The sequence below is a fragment of the Leucoraja erinacea genome, chromosome 7 (assembly GCF_028641065.1).
Source record: "Leucoraja erinacea ecotype New England chromosome 7, Leri_hhj_1, whole genome shotgun sequence".
Taxonomy (NCBI): Eukaryota; Metazoa; Chordata; class Chondrichthyes; order Rajiformes; family Rajidae; genus Leucoraja; species Leucoraja erinaceus.
This window is the reverse complement of record NC_073383.1, coordinates 8,951,883-8,973,806: the sequence shown is the minus strand read 5'-3', so window position 1 is coordinate 8,973,806 and position 21,924 is coordinate 8,951,883. Positions and strand designations below refer to the sequence as shown.

The 21,924-nt window shown below is 41.2% G+C and overlaps 1 protein-coding gene across 1 annotated transcript in view; it reads left to right on the top strand.

The window, feature by feature from the left end:
• The window catches only part of LOC129698622 (collagen alpha-2(V) chain-like), a 245,989-nt gene that overhangs the window by 178,488 nt on the left and 45,577 nt on the right, over positions 1-21,924 (top strand). Inside the window, exons 27-37 of the mRNA XM_055637740.1 lie at positions 1,301-1,399; positions 2,842-2,895; positions 3,008-3,061; positions 4,329-4,382; positions 7,049-7,102; positions 13,757-13,801; positions 13,888-13,986; positions 14,916-15,023; positions 15,120-15,173; positions 16,366-16,419; positions 16,598-16,651. Of these exons, the coding sequence (XP_055493715.1) occupies positions 1,301-1,399; positions 2,842-2,895; positions 3,008-3,061; positions 4,329-4,382; positions 7,049-7,102; positions 13,757-13,801; positions 13,888-13,986; positions 14,916-15,023; positions 15,120-15,173; positions 16,366-16,419; positions 16,598-16,651 (729 nt within the window). The remainder of the gene's footprint in view (positions 1-1,300; positions 1,400-2,841; positions 2,896-3,007; positions 3,062-4,328; positions 4,383-7,048; positions 7,103-13,756; positions 13,802-13,887; positions 13,987-14,915; positions 15,024-15,119; positions 15,174-16,365; positions 16,420-16,597; positions 16,652-21,924) is intronic.

The following is a 21,924-nucleotide window of genomic DNA, read 5'->3' as shown; positions in this document are numbered from 1 at the left end:
AGCACTAAATCTACTGTATGCTCTCAGGTTTATGTTTGCAAGATCTATGCAATTTTGAGCTCCTTATTTAAGATAATAATTAATTTAATAAGAGATTTCCTACAGAGGGAATGCAATGAAGGTTTATGAGATGGGTACCTCGAATGGCAGGTCTGCCACATGAAGAGGGACAGGTTAGACTGGGCCACGATTCTTTAATATTTGGAAGAATGAGAGATGAACGTTGTTTAAACGTACAACATGCTTAAAGGGATCAAAAGGGTGGAATCATGGGGAATGGTTCTCCTGGCTGAGGAGTCTAGATCTAGGGATCAGTCTCAAAATAAGGAGCATGACATTGAGGACTGAAATGTGGATAACGTTCATCACCCAAAGGATGGTGAATCTTTAGTGTTTTCTACCACAGATGGCAGCTGAGATGGCCATTGATTCCATTCAAAATCACAATTCTGGTAGATTTTCAGATATTAACAGGATCAGAGGATGTGGGGAGAGGGTAGGAAAACGGTGTTGTTAGAAAATCAGCATTGTTCTTGTTGAATGACTGAGCAGTACTGAGGGGACGGTTAACATACTCTTGTTTCTATTTCTTGGAGAACCACTTTGCAGCATCAAAGGAGAACGGAGCCCATTGCCTCTGTGATGATAGATAACGTTGGGACACCCTTATCAAATCTTTTCATTCTTTGCCCGGGCAATGGACTGAGTTAGCACTGTATAATATTTTGCCTGGTTTTACTGACCATTAGTAAATTAATTTTATTTACCTTCCCCCTCAATTTGAAATTTTCAATAAATTCATATTATGGTATCACCTCCTGTATACAAGTTGATTGGCTTTTAAATTTTAATCGCTTGGCTTTTAAATTTTATTGGGTCAACATGCTATGAATACTAAAAAGAAGGAACATTGGTTATTACATTGCCCATGAAACTGTAGCTTCATCGTCTATTCTTTCAGTGTTTTGCCAGTGTCCTGTAAGTCTGGTGAGCGATGGTTCAGTATGTGCAGGAAAGAACTGCAGATGCTGGTTTCGATGATTCAGTAGGATTTTCTCAGAGGCACAAGGAGCTAAATTATCTTATACTGTGTAGCTTCCTTAAGAAAAAAAATGTTCATTTGCCAGTGTGACCAATTGTTCCCCCTTATTTCGGAAGAGATACTTGAGAACAATTTGAATAATTTTTAAGTTGCCATCTTTGTGCTTCTTGATTACATTTATAGTGAGGGCATATGGATTATGAACTAACATTCCAAGTCATGGTTGACTTACTTGTACCAATGTTGATGTGTTGCCAGGGACCTTCAGGTGAGGATGGACGTCCAGGCCCATCAGGACCAATTGGACTGAGAGGTTCACCTGGTTCAATGGGTATCGTAGGACCGAGGGGTCATTTTGTAAGTACACATTTGCTTTTCAGCTTACAATATACTGGCATAAAATGTCACAGATATCTATTTCAGTTGTTAATTGAATTAAAATCTAAAATAAGGGTTGATTTTCTGTATGTGCTCTTGAAATAAGGAACAAGCATATTTAACTATCACACCAGTAGGCCATTCAGTCCTTTGGGTCAATCTGGCTCTCAGCAGGATGATTGAATTAAACTCATTCATACCCTTTTCCTCCGCAACCCTGTAACTTATACTGAACCACTCTTATGCTGGCTACACTTCATCAAAATTTCCATTCAAGTGCTTTGATTAGTTTACAAAGTAAAATCTCAACCAATATCATTGCTGATAATTAGCTATACATTGATAATTATGGAAAGGGGTTGAGTGTTTCAGTTTTTACTTTTGTTTCAGTTTGGAGCTGTTTTCCTGTTTTTCTTGAAACCTTCAAAATATTGTCAGATGTTAAGGAATCTTCAGTAAGGGGAATGTATCAACACTCCACCTTATAAAAGTGAAACTATGTTGAAACTGGTGATAATCACAACATTCACATATTCCAGAGGAGACACAAGGAACTGCAGATGTTGGAACCTTGAGCAACACACAAAGTGCTGGAGGAACTCAGCAGGTTAGGTAGCAACTGTGGAGGAAATGGGCAGACAATGTTTTGGGTACGGGTCTGAAGAAGGTCCTGACCTGAAACATCAGCCGTCCATTTTCTGTTACAGATGTTGCTTGTCCTGCTGGGTACCTCCAGCACGTTGTGTTCTGTTTGCGTGCATCGTCAAACTCATCTGCTATTCACCAAGCCACCACCAACACGCCACTGACCAGCAAACTGCACAAACAAAAGCAAATGATCACCAGCCTTTATCCACATTTTCAGAAACATGTACAACATTCCTAAGGCAAAACTGACTGGAAATGTAATTTCCACGCGGTTGACATTTAGAGTTATATCTACAGGGAAATAATATTTTTAAAATGAATTTTCCATGTTGGGTTTTGGAAAGGTATATTATGTTTATTTTGTAGTCAGTTAAAACTGAAAATTCAAACCCTAACTATTATAAAAAATCTTTAATATTTAAATTTTTTAAATGGGCTGTGGTTCACTCAGAAAACAAAGCACGTGACCAAATATAGAATCTGCATCATCCCTGCACTGTGCTGTGATGTATACAAAAGGCAGTGGAGGCCAATTCACTGGATGTTTTCAAGAGAGAATTAGATTTAGCTCTTGGGGCTAACAGAATCAAGGGATATGGGTAAAAAGCAGGAACGAGGTACTGATTTTAGATGATGAGTCATGATCATATTGAATGGCGGTGCTGATTCGAAGGGCCGAATAGCCTACTCCTGCACCTATTTTTCTATGGTTCTATAGAGCTGCCAAGTATTGTCTATATTAACTATTCATGCTAATAAACTTCTGCTTGCAGGGTGATCCAGGTAAGACTGGTGAGAAAGGGCCTGCTGGTGCTCCAGGTCAACGGGTAAGTAACATATTTTAATGCCTTACAAATATGTTGACAAAATGCTCATGTAAAATCACTATATCGAAAACCAATTATTCTGAATTCTTGCTATTTTTCTCTTTTATAATAGGGCACACACGGCAAGGATGGAGAAGCTGGACCTCAAGGCCATGTTGGTCCAAAGGTGAATCCAAGCATCTAAACTGAATTATATCTATGTGTATTTATAATCCTGTTACTAGATACATACGCTTCAGCATTAATAACTCAGCATTAATAACTAATAAAAGCATCAGTTAATTTCCATCATTAAGATCAAAACTATGCAGTAGATTAATAAAGAGTTTGTGTTTATTTATTTCTGCTTTAATGTATTAACTAAAATCAAAGCATGTTCCAATTAAGAGTGATGATTCTATTTTTGTCAGCATGAGGTAGAACCAGAACAACTGAAAGATAATTAGCTATACATTGCACATTATACATTATACATACAGATCAGTCTGAAGAATCAGTCTTCAACTCCCCCTCCCACTCCGCCTCCGACCTCTCTGTCCTGGGTCTCCTCCATGGCCACAGCGAGCAGCACCGGAAATTGGAGGAACAGCACCTCATATTCCGTTTGGGGAGTCTACACCCCCGGGGCATGAACATCGAATTCTCCCAATTCTGTTAGTCCTTGCTGTCTCCTCCCCTTCCTCAGCTCCCCTGCTGTCTCCTCCCACCCTCCAGCCTTCTGGCTACTCCTCCTTTTCCCTTTCTTGTCCCCACCCCCGATCAGTCTGAAGAAGGGTTTCGGCCCGAAACGTTGCCTATTTCCTTCGCTCCATAGATGCTGCTGCACCCGCTGAGTTTCTCCAGCTTTTCTGTGTAACCTTCGATTCTCCAGCATCTGCAGTTCCCTCTTAAACAGTCTGAAGAAGGGTTTTGGCCCGAGACGTCACCTATTTCCTTCGCTCCATAGATGCTGCTGTACCCGCTGAGTTTCTCCAGCATTTTTGTGTACCAACTGAAAGATAATGTCCTCTCGTGAAATTGCAGTAACAGCAAGCATGTTACATCTCCTTTCTCTGAATATGTTTATTTTGAACAAATCCAAAGATAATGGTGACCAAAATGCAAAACACCAAACAGGGCTTAATGTAGTCATATTTCAAAGATTATTTTCAATGATTCCATTTAATTTCATAGTGTAGAAGCAAATTTTACGCACATAGAACAATTTATCATTGTGCCACTCTTAATGAAATTAAAGTCTGCAGAAGCGTCTTGACCCGAAATATCACCTGTTCCTTTTCTCCAGACATGCTGCCTGACCCGCTGAGTTACTCTAGCACTTTGTGTCTATCTGTAATTAAATTAATAATGCATCTTTAAAGAAAGTAATTGTAACTTGTCAATAAATAGGAAACCAAGTAAATCTGATGCATTTTTATTCTTTTTTTGGACAGGGTCAAACAGGTGACAGAGGAGAACAAGGTCCTCCTGGCCCTCCAGGGTTCCAGGTACGTAAATAAATACATTTTGGTTGTAACTTTTCTGGTGAATAATTTTTGAAACATTTTTGTCATCTAATATGCAAGGTTAGTTAAGATAATGTCTTAACTAGATCCTCATCTAGATCCTTCACTAGAGTCCCATTGTCTGTAACTCATTTTCACCTAGTCCACAGTTAATAATGACATGTTTCCTTTATCGTTGTTACTTTTTTGCATATCTTTGTGATTTATATATTCCAAAATACTGCTGAACCGATTCAAACTATGTTTAAAAAAATCTGTCAATGAAATAATTCATGTTCAATGAATTGGCACAATAAATCATTAAAGTAACTAAAAACTATAAGGATGTACTGTACAACATTAATGTGCTCTATCTAATGTCATGGAATCACGCTAGATGTCAATAGCGGAGGTAATTGACTCCACCAAGATTCAACGGTTAAAGTTAAGATAACTAAATGTCGGTCTGAAGAAGGATCTCGACCCGAAATGTCACCCATTCCTTCTCTCCAGAGATGCTGCCTGTCCCGTTGAGTTACTCCAGCATTTTGTGTCTACCTTCCCTTTAAACCAGCATCGGCAGTTCTTTCCTACACACAATGTTATTTTCTACCTCCGAGGTAGCACGTTTAAGGGTCATGTTGATGCTTTGGCACCGAACCGTGCAAGAGCTGGCTGCTCTTGAAAAGGAGGCGCAGTCGTCTTTCTTACAGTTTGGCTTTCTTCCCAACCAATTGTTCAAGCGCTTTTGATTGCAACATGCGCCTTAATTTAGTTCAACAAAGAAACTGACAAGTTACTAAAGAACCAGAGGAAGCCACTGAGGGTAAACATAGAATATTGGTCTATTATTTTTTGAACAATGCACACACAGTGAGATTATATACAATATTTATGAGCCCACGGTATATCAGAGTAAAATAGGAGTAATAAAGAAGGTAGAAAAGGTTGGAACCGGAAGGTGAGGCAGGCTCATCCTTTTGGGAAGATGGTCTAAGTTGTTCCCATTCCATTTGAGAAAAGAGATGCAGCATTAATTGTCTTCCTTGTCTCTTCCCCTCACAAAGCATTTCTCTGTAGGAGGAGATATCATTTTGAACAATTCTCTACGCTGAGCTGCATCTGCTATCTGAGTCACTCAGAAAATAGATCTGTTTGTTACCTCCACAGTCTTTGTGAAGATTTCAACAAATTTGCTGTATTCAGAATTCTTTCAACTATTGTTTTAGCTGTTAGTCTCCACATGAACACTGTGTTGTTACAGCTCCTTAATTGTCTCATCCAAAGCGCTGCTCTTTCTCAACATAATACACACCCTACCCTCACAACTAGGTGCTGACCTTCTTCAGTTCAGTTCAGTTTATTGTCACGTGTACCAAGGTACAGTAAAAAGCTTTTTGTTGCGTGCTAACCAGTCAGCAGAAAGACATTACATGATTACAATCAATCCATTTACAGTGCACAGATACATGATAAGGGAATAACATTTAGTGCAAGGTAAAGCCAACAAAGTCCGGTTAAGGATAGTTCTGAGGGACATCAAAGAGTTAAGGGGCTGTCCCACTGTACGAGCTAATTCAAGAGCTCTCCCGAATTTTAAAAAAAATCAAACTTGTGGTAAGCATGTAGAATGTACGGAGCGGGTACGTCGGAGCTCGGTTGCGGCTATTACTGTAATTCTCTGAGTTCGAATCGGGGAAACTTGGGAGAACTCTTGAATTAGCTCGTACAGTGGGACAGCCCCATTAGATAGTAGTTCAGCACTGCTCTCTGGTTGTGGTAGGGTGATTCAGTTGCCTTATAACAGCTGGGAAGGAACTGTCCCTGAATCTGGAGGTGTGCACTTTCACACTTCTACACCTTTCGCCTGATGGGAGAGGAGAGAAGAGGATGTGGCCAGGGTGTGACTCATCCTTGATTATGCTGCTGGACTTGCCGAGGCAGCGTGAGGTATAAATGGAATCAATAGAAGGGAGGTTGGTTTGTGTGATGATCTGGGCTGCATCCACAATTTGCTGCAATTTCTTCCAGACATTCTGGGCTCCAATATTTTAATCTGTTCTTTCGCAATACCATGGGAATAGTAGCAGGTGAATTGCTGATAAACACAACAGAACATACCATTGCACTCTTGTAGGCTGATCAATAATTGTTTTTTTTGCTTCTCATTGGTCAATTGACAAATTATTTACCTTACTTTCATTAGCTTCAACTGATATTTTTCAACCAAGCCCACGAGTATTATCATGGATATTGCTAGATGGGGTACTAGTTTACATAAATGTATGCATCTTTGAACATAGAACATGGGAAATTAAATCAGAGCAATCAAATTACTTTAGGATTTAGGATCAGATTGGCCGCCCTTGTCACCAATGCTAAATAGATGGTTGATGTTGATGGAATCTTGACTTCACATACATAGACTCAGTTCTATTGATTTCAATGGAACCAGTTGTATAGAGGTACTGCTACTGGTAACCATGTACGCGTTTAATACTAGTGACAGAAGATGGATTTCCCTTCTTGAATGCAAAATTCTGTTTTATATACGCACTGTTTAGACGGAGGGTGAATACATCTGTAATAAACATTACTCAGTAATCCATAGATAGTGATAAGTGAATCACACTGAATGTTAATTTAATTTCAACCTCTGAATGCTCTAGGGTCTGCCTGGACCCCCTGGTCCTCCTGGTGAATCTGGCAAACCTGGAAGTGAGGTAAGATGAAGTTTGCTAACATTTTCTCAATTTGTTGGATATATATCATTTATATATTGTTAAGTAATGGAAAGAACATGCCTGTCCACATGAACATAAACATGTCACATTAATGTAATTTTGTCATTATATTTTAAACTAGATAAAACCAATAAAAACATGTGCTTGCATAACAAGGCTAAGCCTAGTAATCCATTGCATTCCATTGAAACTGAGAATAATACCAAGAAAAGAACAATGAATGTTTTCATTTACAGTCCAGCGAGTCATTTAAAAGTGAAAATGGAATCCATTTAACATGCATGGAGTCTCCGGAATTAAACATGAATGAATAATGGTGAAGCAGGGACCAGTTTTACCTTTTGTACAAATTTCATTTTTCATTGGTGATCGACCAGTAAATCAGTAATCAGTAGGTCTAGTTACCAGAGATCTACACTAAGAATCCAGACGCCACATGTTTGGAAATGTAAAGTCAGTTAAAAAACTGGTCTTTGTAAACCAAGTGTTAATCACTAGGAATGACGACCACAAAAACCATTGATTTGCCCTCAAACAAACACTTGGTTCAGTTATGTCCTTCACGGGAAGATATCTGCCATCCTTTCCCACCCTTCTGGTTTACCTGCATCTCCAGACTCACTCTTTAAAAAAAATGCCCTCAAAGATGTTCTCCAATACAGTCTACCAAGCCAGTCCCTTGTAAGGTGGCTCACCACTACCATACTACCATTAAAGTTAGGGATCGGCAAGAAAAGCTGGCTTTGCCTGCATCCCTAAGATTCTGTAAAATGGATACATGAAAAAAAACAAATACAATTTTAACTGTACAGCTGTTGGTGCATGCAACTGTTCTGGCTCACTACACCTTAGGAAGATGTTAGTGATTGGGTAGGAGTGTCTGAAACTAGAGAGCATAGATTTAAGGTGAGAAGTAAAATACTTATAAGGGACATGAGAGGCAAAGTTTTCACTCAAAGGGTGGTGGGCCATGCTGCCAGAGGTAGCTGTAGAGGTGGGGAAAATTACCATGTTTAATTTTGCACAGGTGCTTGGATAGATAAGTTTTGGAAGGGTATGAGCCCAATGCAGGCAAATGGGATTAGCTTAGGTACAAAATTTGTTTGGCATGGCTATTGTACAGGTCAATTAATTGATGCTTTTAAGGGGAGAATATCTTTCATTCATTGTTCTTTATCTCTACATCATCGTCTATATCTCTTATTTCCCTTATCCCTAACCAGTCTGAAGAAGGGTCTTGACCTGAAACGTCACCCATTCCTTCTCTCCAGAGATGCTGCCTGCCCCGCTGAGTTACTCCAGCTTTTTGTGTCTTTCTTCATATTAATACATTGGTTTTGTTGTCACGATTGAACTTCCACTGGTTGTAGTTAACAGAACCAGATATTGTTACTTGTTAATGCCTGGGTTTAGATGTGATAGGTAAATGTGTAAGTAACAATGTGATCTCCCAATTATGCAAAAAAAATCCATTTACACACTAATATTTATACAAAACTAAATATGTAGCAAAAAGCTACGACTCAAATTGTATATTTTTACAAAAAGGGAACAAATGCCTATCCTGTAATCTTTCTAATTATGGAAGCAAAAATAAATAGTTTAGAGATACAGTCTGGAAACAGGCTCTTTGGCCCACCGTTCTGTGCTGACCACAATCACTCATATACTAATTATATCCAACATGTTACGGACAATTTACAGAAGCCAATTAACCTACAAACCTACACGTCTTTGGAATGTGGGACGAAATCGGAGCACTGAGAAAACCCATGCGGTCACAGGGAGAATGTACAAACTCTGTACAGACAGCACCCGTAGTCAGGATCAAGCCCAGGTCTCTGGTGCTGTAAAGGCAGCAACTCTACCGCTGCACCGCTGCCGCTACAAAAAATGTTTGATAATGGAGATATATTATAATAGCCATGTAATAAATGCTGACTAATAGGACAATTCTAAAGCAATGAATAAGTTATCCTAACTTGCTACCTAAGGCTGCAAAATATAGTATAAATCGATTTTTTGATTAAGTAGACTGATATGTTCTCTCCTATTCAGAAGAATAATGGGGATCCCACTAAATTCTAAAGGGGTTTGACAGTGTAAGAAGTTGCTACTCTCATGTGAATTATAGGTGTATTTATTTATTATCAACATTTTCTGGCAGCTTATGACTTACCATTGTATGAGTGCAGTTTTTCATAATGCATTTGCTATTTCTGTCTTTATAGTCTTTACTTTGGAATGGTTGCATTGTGTGATATCATCCCTTTTTCGTTAGGTGTCCCGTTCTTTCATTTATTCATTTCTTCTTGGCATTTTCCTGCCCTACTCTTACACAACATATTTTGTTAACTTCCTTTCATTGATCCTTGCTCTTTTTCAATGGTATCTGTTCAAATTCCTCTGCTCTGTGGAAAAATAGATTTCATCTAATATAACCACTTTACCTTTTTTTCTTATTTGATACCAGGATTTAAGTCAAATAAGCAATGCAACATTTATCATCTTCCTGTTTTTCCCAAGAGATTGTAGAGGGATTTTCTCTTAAATCTTTGATTGGGATCCTATAATCGTATGAGAGATGGTGGTTCATGTTTTCAGAAGTTTGATGCAGGAGATGGTGAAGAAATGAACAAAATTATCAAAGTGGAAGCGTGTATCCTGCATGGGATGATGGAGTCAATAATATTCTTGTATTTCTGCTTCTCCCAAGAGTTGCAAATCAGGACAATAATATATTTGATGTGTTGACATTCACAGTTTCAGAATCGTCTTGTTGAGTCACATTGTCTGTAACTCGTTTTCACCAAGCCCACAGCTACCAATGGCCTGTTTCCTTTATCATCGTCACTTTTTTGCCTATCTTTCATTCATTTGTTCTATATCTCTCTGTATCACCGTCTTTATATCTCAGGTTTCCTTTTCCCCGACTCTCAGTCTGAAGAAGGGTCTCGACCTGAAACGTCACCTACGCCTTTCTCCAGAGATACTGTCTGACCCATTGAGTTACTCCAGCTTTTTATAGATATAGATATAGATATGCCATTTATTGTCACTATACATGTACAGTGAAACTGAAAGCTGCTCGTACTCAGTGCATACATACAATTTTACACAAAAAACAAGAAACAGAAAACAAAACAGAAGGGAGATGGGGGGGGGAATAGGTGCACAAATTCTACGGCGCTACATACATATATACATATATACAGATGGAAGTCCGTGTTGGGCGGTGTAGTCAGTGAATGTGTGGATTTGAATTCATGGTAGATATAATTCTCGGGAAGCAGCTATTCCTGAGTCTGTTTGTCCTGGATTTGATGCACCTATAGCGCCTTCCAGAGGGCAGCAGGTCGAACAGTCCAAACGCAGGATGGGAGCTGTCTTTGGTGATCTTCTTTGCCCTGCTAAGGCAGCGGGAGGTGTAGATGTCCATCAGGGAGGGGAGAGGGCAACCAATGATCCCCTGCGCTGTCCTGGTTACCCTCTGAAGCCTCTCCCTGTCTGCCATGGTGCAGCTGCCATACCATGCTGTAATGCAGTATGTCAGCAGGCTCTCGATGGACGAGCGGTAGAAGGTCAGCAGCAGGTTAGAGTCTAGGTTGTGCTTCCTGAGGACCCTCAGGAAGTGCAGCCGCTGCTGAGCCTTCTTGATGACCGCTGTCGTGTTGTCCGTCCAGGAGATGTCAGCCGCGATATGGACGCCGAGAAACCGGAAGGTGTTGACCCTCTCCACACACTCGCCGTTGATGTGTAGGGGGGCTAAGTCGGTGCTGTGCCTCCTGAAGTCGACAATGAGCTCTTTTGTTTTCCTGGTGTTCAGAGCCAGATTGTTTTCTGAGCACCAGGTTGTCAACTTCAGGACTTCCTCTCTGTAGGCTGCCTCGTCTCCCTTTGAAATAAGTCCGACCACAGTAGTGTCGTCAGCAAATTTGACGATGCGGTTGTTGTTGTGGGCCGGACTACAGTCGTAGGTGTAGAGACAGTATAAGAGGGGGCTTAGCACACAGCCCTGTGGGGAACCGGTACTCAACCTGCGAGTGGAGGAGAGGTGGGGGCCAAGTCTCACAGTCTGGGGCCGGTTTGTGAGGAAATCCTTAATCCAGGCACATGTGACAGTGGGGAGGCCGAGAGTGACCAGTTTACCAATGAGGATGTCCGGGATGATTGTGTTAAAGGCTGAACTAAAATCCACAAAGAGCATCCGGACGTAGCTCTGCCCCTGCTCCAGATGGCTCAGCACAGAGTGGAGAGCTACGGTGATGGCGTCTTCTGTGGATCTGTATTGTGTCACTTTTGTGTCTATATTCAGTTTTAACCAGCATCTGCAGTTCCTTCCTTCACATGGAGATCAACCTTTAGAAATTGTAGTAGGATTTCTCAAGTTTAGACTTGCTTTTTTAATCTAAAATTTAATTTTTTAATATTCAGCATTATATTGTCAATTAATATATTATTTTACTTTAATATTTCCTGACTTCAGAGGTTGTTTCCTCCATGGACTATCTGGACTCAGAAAGCCTTTGATAAAGTCCCACACAGGAGATTAATGGGCAAATTTAGAGCACATGGTATTGGGTGTAGGGTATTGACATGCATAGAAAATTGGTTGGCAGACAGGAAACAAAGAGTAGGAATAAACAGGTCCCTGTCAGAATGGCAGACAGTGGCGAGTCGAGTGCCGCAAGGCTCGTAGCTGAAGTCACAACTATTTACAATATATATTAATGATTTAGATGATGAGATTAAAAGTAACACTAGCAAATTAGGAGGTTGTAGGGTGACTTGGATAGATTGAGTGAGTGGGCAGATGCTTGGCAGATTCAGTATAATCTAGATAAATATGAGGTTATCCACTATTAGGAAAAAGGGAAGTGCAATGAGACCTGGGTGTCCTTGTACACCAGTCACTGAAAGTAAACATGCAGGTACAGCAGGCAGTGAAGAAAGCTAATGGCATGTTGGCCTTCATAACGAGAGGATTTGAGTATCAGAGTAAAGAGGTCCTTCTGCAGTTGTACAGGGCCCTGGTAAGATTACATCTGGAGTGTTGTGTGCAGTTTTGGACTCCTAATTTGAGGAAGGACATCCTTGCTATTGAGGCAGTGCAGCGTAGGTTCATGAGGTTAATCCCTGGGATGGCGGGACTGTCATATGATGAAAGAGTGGAAAGACTGGGCTTGTATTCACTGAAATTTAGAAGGATGAGAGGGGTTCTTATAGAAACGTTAAGAATTATAAATGTACTGGACAACCTAGATCCAGGAAAAATGTTCCCAATGATGGGGGAGTCCAGAACCAGGGGCCTCAGTCTAAGAATAAAAGGGAGGCCATTTAAAACTGAGATGAGAAAAACTTTTTCACCCAGAGAATTGTGAATTTGTGGAATTCTCTGTCACAGAGGGCAGTGGAGGCCAAGTCACTGGATGAATTTAAAAGAGAGTTAGGTAAAGCTCTAGTGGCTAGCGGAATCAAGGGATTATGGGGAGAAGGCAGGCACGGGTTACTGATTGTGGATCCGTACCACAGCCATGATCACAATGAATGGCGATGCAGACTCGAAGGGTCAAATGGCCTCCTCCTGGACCTATTTTCTAAGTTTCTATATTTCTATTACTATTATTTGATATGCTTTGGTTAACTGTCAGACAGAATGCTTTATATTTGAAGTTGGAGCAGGCTTGAAAGATATGATCTACTCTTATATTTTATGCTTTTAACTTGAGTTGAAATTGTTCAACAATATTCACTTGTTTTTATTTTCATATCTGACTCTCATGGTCGCTGAATTTTTTTAATAGCAGCAACTTTCCTACGTATTTTGAGAAGTTAGACATAGTTTGGAATACTGAACAATACAAACTAACCAAGTGATCCTGGGCTGGGTTCATCAGTAACCAGATGTTGCCTAAAACCCATATAATCTGGGGAATTGATTGACCTCAAAACACACGCTCTGGAATGACAATCTTTTAATTTCCTTTTATTTCATCTAGGAATGCACCCACATAAACTTAAGATAAGCAGCTGCTGTGGTTGATCGCTAGCCAGTTGAGAGGCATGAAGCAAATATCATTTTTTTTTCTCACTGGGTCCCAACTCTGACAAACCTTAACAACTTTCAGAACTGAAAGTTTAAGAACGTTGGATTATAGTTTGAATGTTGAATGATCAAAGGTTCCTTTCCGGAATCACAAATTTAGCAAATGTTTCTGTGGCACTTTTGTAATTTGACAATTCAATGTAGGCTTGTTTATGTTAGATCTTTATATCATCCTTAACAGGAGAAGCACATTTTTGAACACCAATGTGAACAGGCCGATAGTCCTGCTTATCTAATCTTTAGATCGTCTGTCTGAAATTTCCTAGCACAGAAAGTAAAATAATAGAAGTTCTGAATGTTGGCATCATCAAAGATTTAAGATTTAGAAATGTTACAACTTTTATCATTCTTTTTCATACAATATTTATGATACATTTAGGCATAAAACAAATGTGCATTTTATTAAGAGCAGTTCTGAAGCTATGAATACTCAAGTATTTGAAGTGAAGAGAAGTGTAATGTTGGAAAATTGATTGTTGTCATTTCTCAAGTTCTTGTCCTCACTGCTGGCATTTATCTGTTGACAGGGTATCCCGGGTGACCTTGGTCCAATGGGCCATCTAGGTCCAAGAGTAAGTACAATTGCAACATTGTAAAATATATGCTATCTATCTGAGATAAGAGAACACTGCTGATCTTAAATTATGAATTATTGCAGGGTGAACGTGGAATTCCAGGTGAACGTGGCTTGCCTGGACCTCCCGGTCTTCTGGGTCCAAAAGGAATCCCAGGAGGTGCTGGCAAAGATGGACCTAAGGTATTGTTAAGCACTGATTAGATCTATCATGTACATTTTGCTCACTCATTGTCTAGACAACAACGGTAATTTCCTTTCAGTAGTAAGTAATTGGCCTGCAAGCAATTTGCGCTGTTTGGGTAGATAGTGGAGTAAGATTTCCAGGCACCTCGTGTTTTACGCAGGGGTTACGTGCATGAAAAGCAGCGCATAAATCAATAAGCGTGTAAATCAATCATATGTCAGGCACCGCACGCACTACACTGCCATATGGTGCCAGGCAAAAATTTGAGTGCATCATTCTGATAATGGGAACAAGTAAATTAAACTTCAGTAGTAATTAGACCAGAGTATTATTGAAAAAACACGCATTTCAAGCATTCGTGGAATACATGCAAATCTTCCACCGAACTTTCTCTGTTGCTCTCTTGAAGAAGGTAACTCACACCAGGTTTCCCATAGTTGTGCCTCATTTAACTAGCTATTTTTCATGTGTGATCCCAAAATGAGACTGGACAGTTGAGAACAATAATTTCCTCATTTGGTGTACTTATGCCTAATCCCGACTCCAGCGGAAACATGCGGAATTCTTGCTGATTATTTTCCTTTCCCTGGGCTTTGGGTATGAAAGCTAGTTGTGAATCAAAAGATTAAGAGCAGGACAAGGAATTTGGAAACCGGTGGCAGTTCCACAATCTGTGACATTTTATTACATGATCCAATATATTTATTCTTAATGATCCAATTTTAATTTGAAGAGTGCTATCATATTGATCTCAACATGATATGGTGGTAAATCATTTTAAGACAAATGAAGCTTGTCTAGTTATTCCATAAAGTTGTAAGGGCCCACAATTTAGCTGACCTGTAAGAAACGTTTCCTCAAGTTCCTCTGCATTTTAATATCCTGTTCATTGCTAATTTTGGTGATTGCACTTCTTATATTTCAGGGTCTTCCTGGACCTTCTGGGAATGTTGGAGACCTAGGTCCACCAGGTCTTCAGGGAATGCCAGGGGAGCGAGGAGCTTCTGGTCCTTCAGGTCCTAAGGGAGACAGAGTGAGTAAACATATGTGCCCACTTTTTCAGATGAATGCAAAGTTCAGTTAAGCTGTTCAACGCTCCTACATGATGCAATCTCTTTTCAAATGACAGGGTACTGCAGGTGAAAAAGGATCTGAAGGTAATCCAGGCAATGATGGTGCCAGAGTAAGTAAACACTTCAACTTTTATCTGTTCTTATATCTAAAACCAGTTGGATGACACACACACTTACCTTCCGCTTTTCTGCTGAAGTAGATTGGATCCATAAGAAACTGCAGATGCTGCAATCTTGAGCAAAACACAAGGTGTTGGAATATTGGAGATCGAAGAGTCCCAACCCGAAATGTTATCTGCGCATTTCCTCCATTGATGCTGCCTGACATTGAGTTTATTTCAATATTTTGTGCTTTCTGCAAGGTTCCAACATCTGCAGTTCCTTGTGTCTTCATTTTACTGCTCCTCTGTGAAATCTCCTCAAAGTATGCCTACTTTGAAGAAGTTCTCCTCTCAATTAGATTTTTATGACTCCCTCTTTCACTGCTCCCCCAAAGCAAAGTGGCCCGCCCCAAAACGTTTTTCTGTCCATTGCCTCCACAGTGGCTGCCCTACCCATTGAGTATCTCCAGCAGTTTGTGCTTTCCTCAAATAGATTGTAAGATGCTGTACCAAGTGGATTGGTATTTAGGTTGCTGTGCTGTTAGATTTGGATAGGAAATAAGATAATGGGATATTAATGTGATAAATGTGTCACATTGTACCATTTAACCAATGCAAAATGGATTTAACCCTTTGTCCCTCCTTCTCTCACCGTCCTCCAACTTGGAAAAGGCACTTTTGCCAACTCGTTCGAAACTTACCAAGTGCATGCAGTAAATTCTGAGCCCGTGCAATTTAAGAGGCTCGTGTGGGCCACTAAATCCAGCACTGACCCATCAAGACGTGACCTGTTTCATTCCTATAAAATGCCGTGGTGTAATTCCTCAAAGCGGAGTTCATAGCCCCAAAGTGACTTAGAAAAAGGGAGAAATTCCACTGTCCTTGTTGCCCAGCAGACAGGAAGGAAACACAGTGAATAATTTAAATAAATAGGCTCACCAATAAAGAATGATAAATGTATAAGAAATCCCTGCCTCACAATTTTCTGCCTGAAAATACCTCTTTCCACTTTCTTCCCAGCATCGGACAATGACCCTATCTATCCACCCCCCCCCCCCCCCCCCCCCCCCCCCCCCCCCCCCCCCCCCCCCCCCCCCCCCCCCCCCCCCCCCCCCCCCCCCCCCCCTTGACAAAAAACCAGTCTATAATATCAGATCCTGTGTGAATGACATTTTCTCTGCTGTTGTGTTGTTTATTACAGGGTCTGCCTGGCTCTCCTGGTCCAACTGGCAGTACTGGTATTGCAGGAGATAAGGTAATTCAGACAAGCTTTCTCATCAAATTACAAAAAGTGCAACTTCCATATAATTTCAGTTGCCAGATAATCTTTTGTTGCTTGGTGATTTGCTCATTCTTTGAATTTATATTTTGAATTTACTGTGTTTTTGTCTCCTTGACCATAACTACCTTTTAATTTAAATCAAAAAATATAGGGTGAGCCTGGCTCCATCGGACGTCCTGGGCCTTTGGGTTCCCGTGGATCTCCTGTAAGTAAAAGCTAGAAGCATATCGAATGGAAAATGCAGCACTGTTACCTTTTTACCAGTAGCGTCTGGTCTTAAAGTATGTTAACAGAGATGATTTAAGTTCATAAGTCATCAGATCAAAATGTTGGTGCATCAAGTCTACTCCACCATTCAATCATGGCTGATCTATCTTTCCCTCTCAACTCCTGCTTTCTTACTGTAACCTTTGACACCCGTACTAATCAAGAATCTATCTCTGCCTTAAAAATACCCAATGACTGGCCTCCACAGCCTTCTGTGGCAGTGAATTCCACAGATGCACCACCCTCTGACTGAATACATTTCTCGTCATCTCATTTCTAAAGCTACTTCTTTTTATTCTGAGGCTGTGCCGTTCAGTTCTAAACTCTCCCACTAATGGAAACATCCTCTCCACATTCACTCTATCCAGACCTTTCTAAACCCCAGCGAACACAGGCCCAGAGCCATCAAACGCTCATCATACATTAACCCAATCATCCCTGCGATCATTCTTGTAAACCTCTCTGGACCCGCTCCAATGCCAGCACATCCCTCCTCAGATATGGGCTCAAAACTACTCGTAATACTCCAAATATGTTCTGACCAGCACCTTATAATTCCTCAGCATTACATCCCTATTTTAATATTTTAGTCCTCTCGAAATGAATACTAACATTGCATTTGCCTTCCTAACTACCTGCAAATCAACCTGCAAATTAATCTTCTGGGAATCCTGCACTAGTATTCCCAACTTCTTTACATCTCCGATATCTGAATTCTCTCCCCATTTAGAAAATAGTCTACGCCTTTATCATGCTACCAAAGTGCATGACCGCACACTTTGCAACGCTGTATTCCATCTGCTGCTACTTTGTCCCCTTTCCCAACCTGTCCAAGTCCTTCTGCAGAGTCCCTGCTTCCTCAACATTACCTGCCCCTCCACCAATCTTTGTATCATCCGTAATCCACAAAGCCTTCAATTCCATCATCTGAATCATCAATATACAGCATGAAATGTAGTGGACCCAACAACGACCTCTGCAGAACACTACTAGTCACCGCCAGCCAACCAGAAAAAGCCCCCTTTATTCCCACTCTTTGCCTCTGCCATTCAGCTAATCTTCTATCCATGCCAGTATTATCCCTCTAATACAATGGAATCATCTTGTTTGGCAGCCACAGGAGCGGTACCTTATTTATCAAAGGCCTTCTGAAAATGGAACTAAGCAACATCCGCTGATTCTCTTTTGTCTATCCTGCTATTTACTTCCTCTAAGAACTCTGACAGACAAGATCTACCCTCCAAAGAACCAGGTTGACATCGGCCTATTTTATCATGTGCTTCTAGGTCCTCAGAAACTTCAGCCTTAATAATGTACTTTAAAATCTTACCAAGCACTGGAGTCAGGCTAACCAGCCTATAGTTTCTTCCCTTTTGCCCTGCTCCCATCTTGAACAGTAGAATGACATTTGCAATGTTCCAATCATCTGGAATCGCTCCTGACTCTAGTGATTCTTGAAAGATCACGACTAGTGTCTGCACAATCTCTAAATCTACCTTTCAGAACCCTGGGTTGTAGTCCATCTGGTCCAGGTGACTTATCCACCTTCAGACCCTTTCAGCTTAAAGGTTTTATTTCTCTGGTCTTTTATTTCTAGTCTTTCTTGAATCCAGTCAATTGAATAGGAATGTAGTATATCACTAAAATTAGCCTTAATTTGGCTAATTTTGTAATCCCGAGCCATGAAATGTAGTGCAGAAAACAGAAACTGATGGAAAAATTTGACTGTGCAACAATGTGGCCACTTTGGGTGGAAGATTTAGATTTAATACAAAATTTTTAGTTGGATGCTATTGGTTGTAGATTAGTTTCGATATGATACGATACAATGTGATAAAACTGTATTTATCCCATGAGGAAAATTGGTCTGCCAGCAGTCATAAAACACAATGAAACATGAAATTAAAGTGACAAGTGGAAATTCCAGGATTGGGGATGAGCAAAGATTGAGGAGGGGGGGAAAGGGGAGCTGTATTGTCCAAGATGCCCTGCTGTTTGAGGAGCATACTCCCCTCCAAGGCAACCTCTCCTCCTTTCAGAGTGGCACTGTGTTTGTATGTGCATGCTGACGGCATGGGTTACACCCTACATCAAGATGTCCAGAGGTAGTGTGAGGAGTGGCCTGATCGTAAAGATGTCATCAGTGTGCAATGCCAATCTTTTGCCAGCTCTGTTATTTTGGAACTAACGTTGATGCTATGCATTTCAGCGAACACCTTTTCTCAATCATTTACATGTGTTCAATGTCAGAACTGTCATCCGCCCTTTCTTTTGCTGAAATCTGCTTGGCAACAAAACAAAAGAGTACCACGAAATGAAAATTATGTGAGATTTATGAACAAAATTCATCTTATCGGACTTGTGTGCTCCCTTAGTGCCTGCCTTCTGGGTGCTTCTGTCTGACCTGGTGCTCCCATGCAAGGTCATGTTTGTGACTGGATTATAGCTGGTGGACGGCTGCTGGCTTTTAATGAAGAAAGGAGCAAGTTGCCTTGGAGAGAAACCTCAAGGGGTTTCACACTTGGACAGGACCATCTCAGCTTAGGGAACATGAGTCCAAAGCATTTGGTTGGAAAAGTGACAGCAAGAACAAGACAGAGGGGTAGCAGTGGGGTCATTAATGGTGCTATCTGAAAAGAGGTTTGCTAAAATATGCTCGCAGAGCTAATTGCTCATCGAGGTAATTGCTCAGTCATTATAATTGTCCACTGGAGATTACATTGCTAGGTTATTGAGACTCCTTGTACTTGAGAGTATGAGTCTCAATGTTCTATTGAATTTCCTCAGTACTTCAACGTACTGACACCATTACAACAGCAGCCTGATCTTATGCATGTCTAAAAGTTGCACACAATTGCAGGATAGAAATCTGAGGTTCCATTGAGGCGGCACGGTGGCGCAGTGGTAGAGTTGCTACCTGCTTCGATCCCCACTACGGGTGCTGTCTGTATGGAGTTTGTATGTTCTCCACTTGACCTTACGGGGGTTTTCTCTGAGATCTTCAGATCTTCAGTTTCCTCCCACGCTCCAAAGACGTGCAGGTTTGTAGGTTAATAGGCTTGGTAAATGTAAAAATTGTTTCCAGTGGGTGTCGGATAGTGTTAATATGCGGGGATCGCTGATCAGAGCTGACCCGGTGGGTCGAAGGGGCTGGTTCCACGCTGTATCTCTAAACTAAACATTGGATCACTTGCAGGTTGCATGCACTTTATTGACCTTGCATTGGGGAGGGAATTGTGTCAGTGAATTCCACCTGAAAAGATAGAAATTGAGAAGGTGGAAAAGCTATTCAGGGGACAGAAAAGCCGGAAATCTCTAGGATTGGACAATATTTCCCCCTCTACCCTCAAGCTCTGTGCTGCACAACTGGCACCAGTCTACACAGACATTTTAAACCACTCTGCAAACCTGCACTGACCCTGCCTGCTTCAATGTCTCCACTATTGTTCCTGTACCCAAAAAGACAAGGTTTACAGGTCTTAATGACTACAGGCCTGTCGGACTGACCTCTGTAATCATGAAGACCCTTGAAAGGCTTTTGCTGGCCCACCAGAAAAATATCACAAAGGCTTGTGCTGGACCCCCTGGAGTTTGCATACCGGGCTAATAGGTCAGTGGATGATGCAGTCAACCTAGGCCTGCACTTCATCCTCCAGCACCTAGAAAGTCAGGGGACCGATGCAAGGATTGTGTTTGTGGATTTTAGCTCTGCATTTAACACCATTGTGCCAGATCTACTACACTCCAAACTCTCCCAGTTGACTGTGCCTGAACCCTACTGTCAGTGGATCACCAACTTCCTGACAGATAGGAAGCAGCATGTGGGTAAGCACATCTCGGACCCTCAGCATGGGAGCACAAAGCTGCGTACTCTCCCCTCTCCTCTACTCTCTCTACACCAACGACTGCACCTCCACAAACTCCTCTGTCAAGCTTCTCAGGTTTGCGGGAGACACAACTCTGTTGGACTGATCCAGGATGGGGAGAAATCTGCCTACAGAAAGGAAGTGACACAGCTGGCGTCCTGGTGCCTTTGTAACAACCTGGAGCTCAATGCTCTTAAGACAGTGGAATTGATTGTAGACTTTAGGAGAGCTCCCCCTCCCCTCCCCCCACTCACCATCAATACCTCAGTCACATCTGTGGAGTAATTTAAGTTCCTTGGAACCATCCTATCAACATTTCGAGAGTGGTCCTGAGCTACTATCCACCTCACTGGAGACCCTCAGACTATTTTTAATCGGACTTTACTGAACTTTACTTCACACTAAACATTATTCCCTTTATCATATTTCTGTACACTGTGGATGGCTCGATTGTAATCATGTATAGTCTTTCCACTGACTGGTTAGCATGCAACAAAAACTTTTCACTGTACCTCGGTACACGTGACAATCAACTAAACTAAACTATATAGAGTTCATGGAAGAGAGTGATGCCAAGGTAAAAGTTTAGTCACAATTATTAAATAGAATCTCTAATGCTAAATGAGGAAGCAGGCGCAAGCAACTGAATGGGCTATTCTGCTTTAAATATTTTATGTCACTATAACCTTCGCCTTGTGCAATGTTATTGGACTCTCCCATGCTCTTTTGCATTGCACGCTGGCTTTCCCAGAATGTACTGAGCCACACCCATCAGCCATACCCCAGATGCTTGGATTATTCATCTGGATCCTCTACACATCTGCATGAGATTGTGGCCTCAGGGGATCAGGCAGCTACATGATCCTTTACATTTGCTCTGTCTCAAAGCATCTCACGCCTACTGGCTAACATTATGCAACACTCGCCCTTAAAAAAGAGCCCTTATATTATGCAGAGCATTGGAGTCTGAACGTGAGAATTCAACTGTTAAATTGAGTGGTACAGTGCTTTCCTTGTCAGTCTGTTCTCATGTTCCTGCCACAGCCAGGCCAGGTTGAGGTATTTGTCTATCTGAAAGAAGAACATATAGTTCTGAAGGCAATGGAGGAATGAGATACACACACCTACTTAGCTCACACACAGAGCTTATGAATCAGAGAGACACTGTATTATACAGAATAGGAATGTGGAAAGGAGGATTGGATATGAACATACCATATCAGTCTGAAGTCCCAACCCGAAACATCACCCATTCCTTCTCTCCAGAGATACTGCCTGTCCCGCTGAGTTACTCCAGCTTTTTGTGTCTATAATCTCTTATGATCTCCATCTCCACAGTGAACCA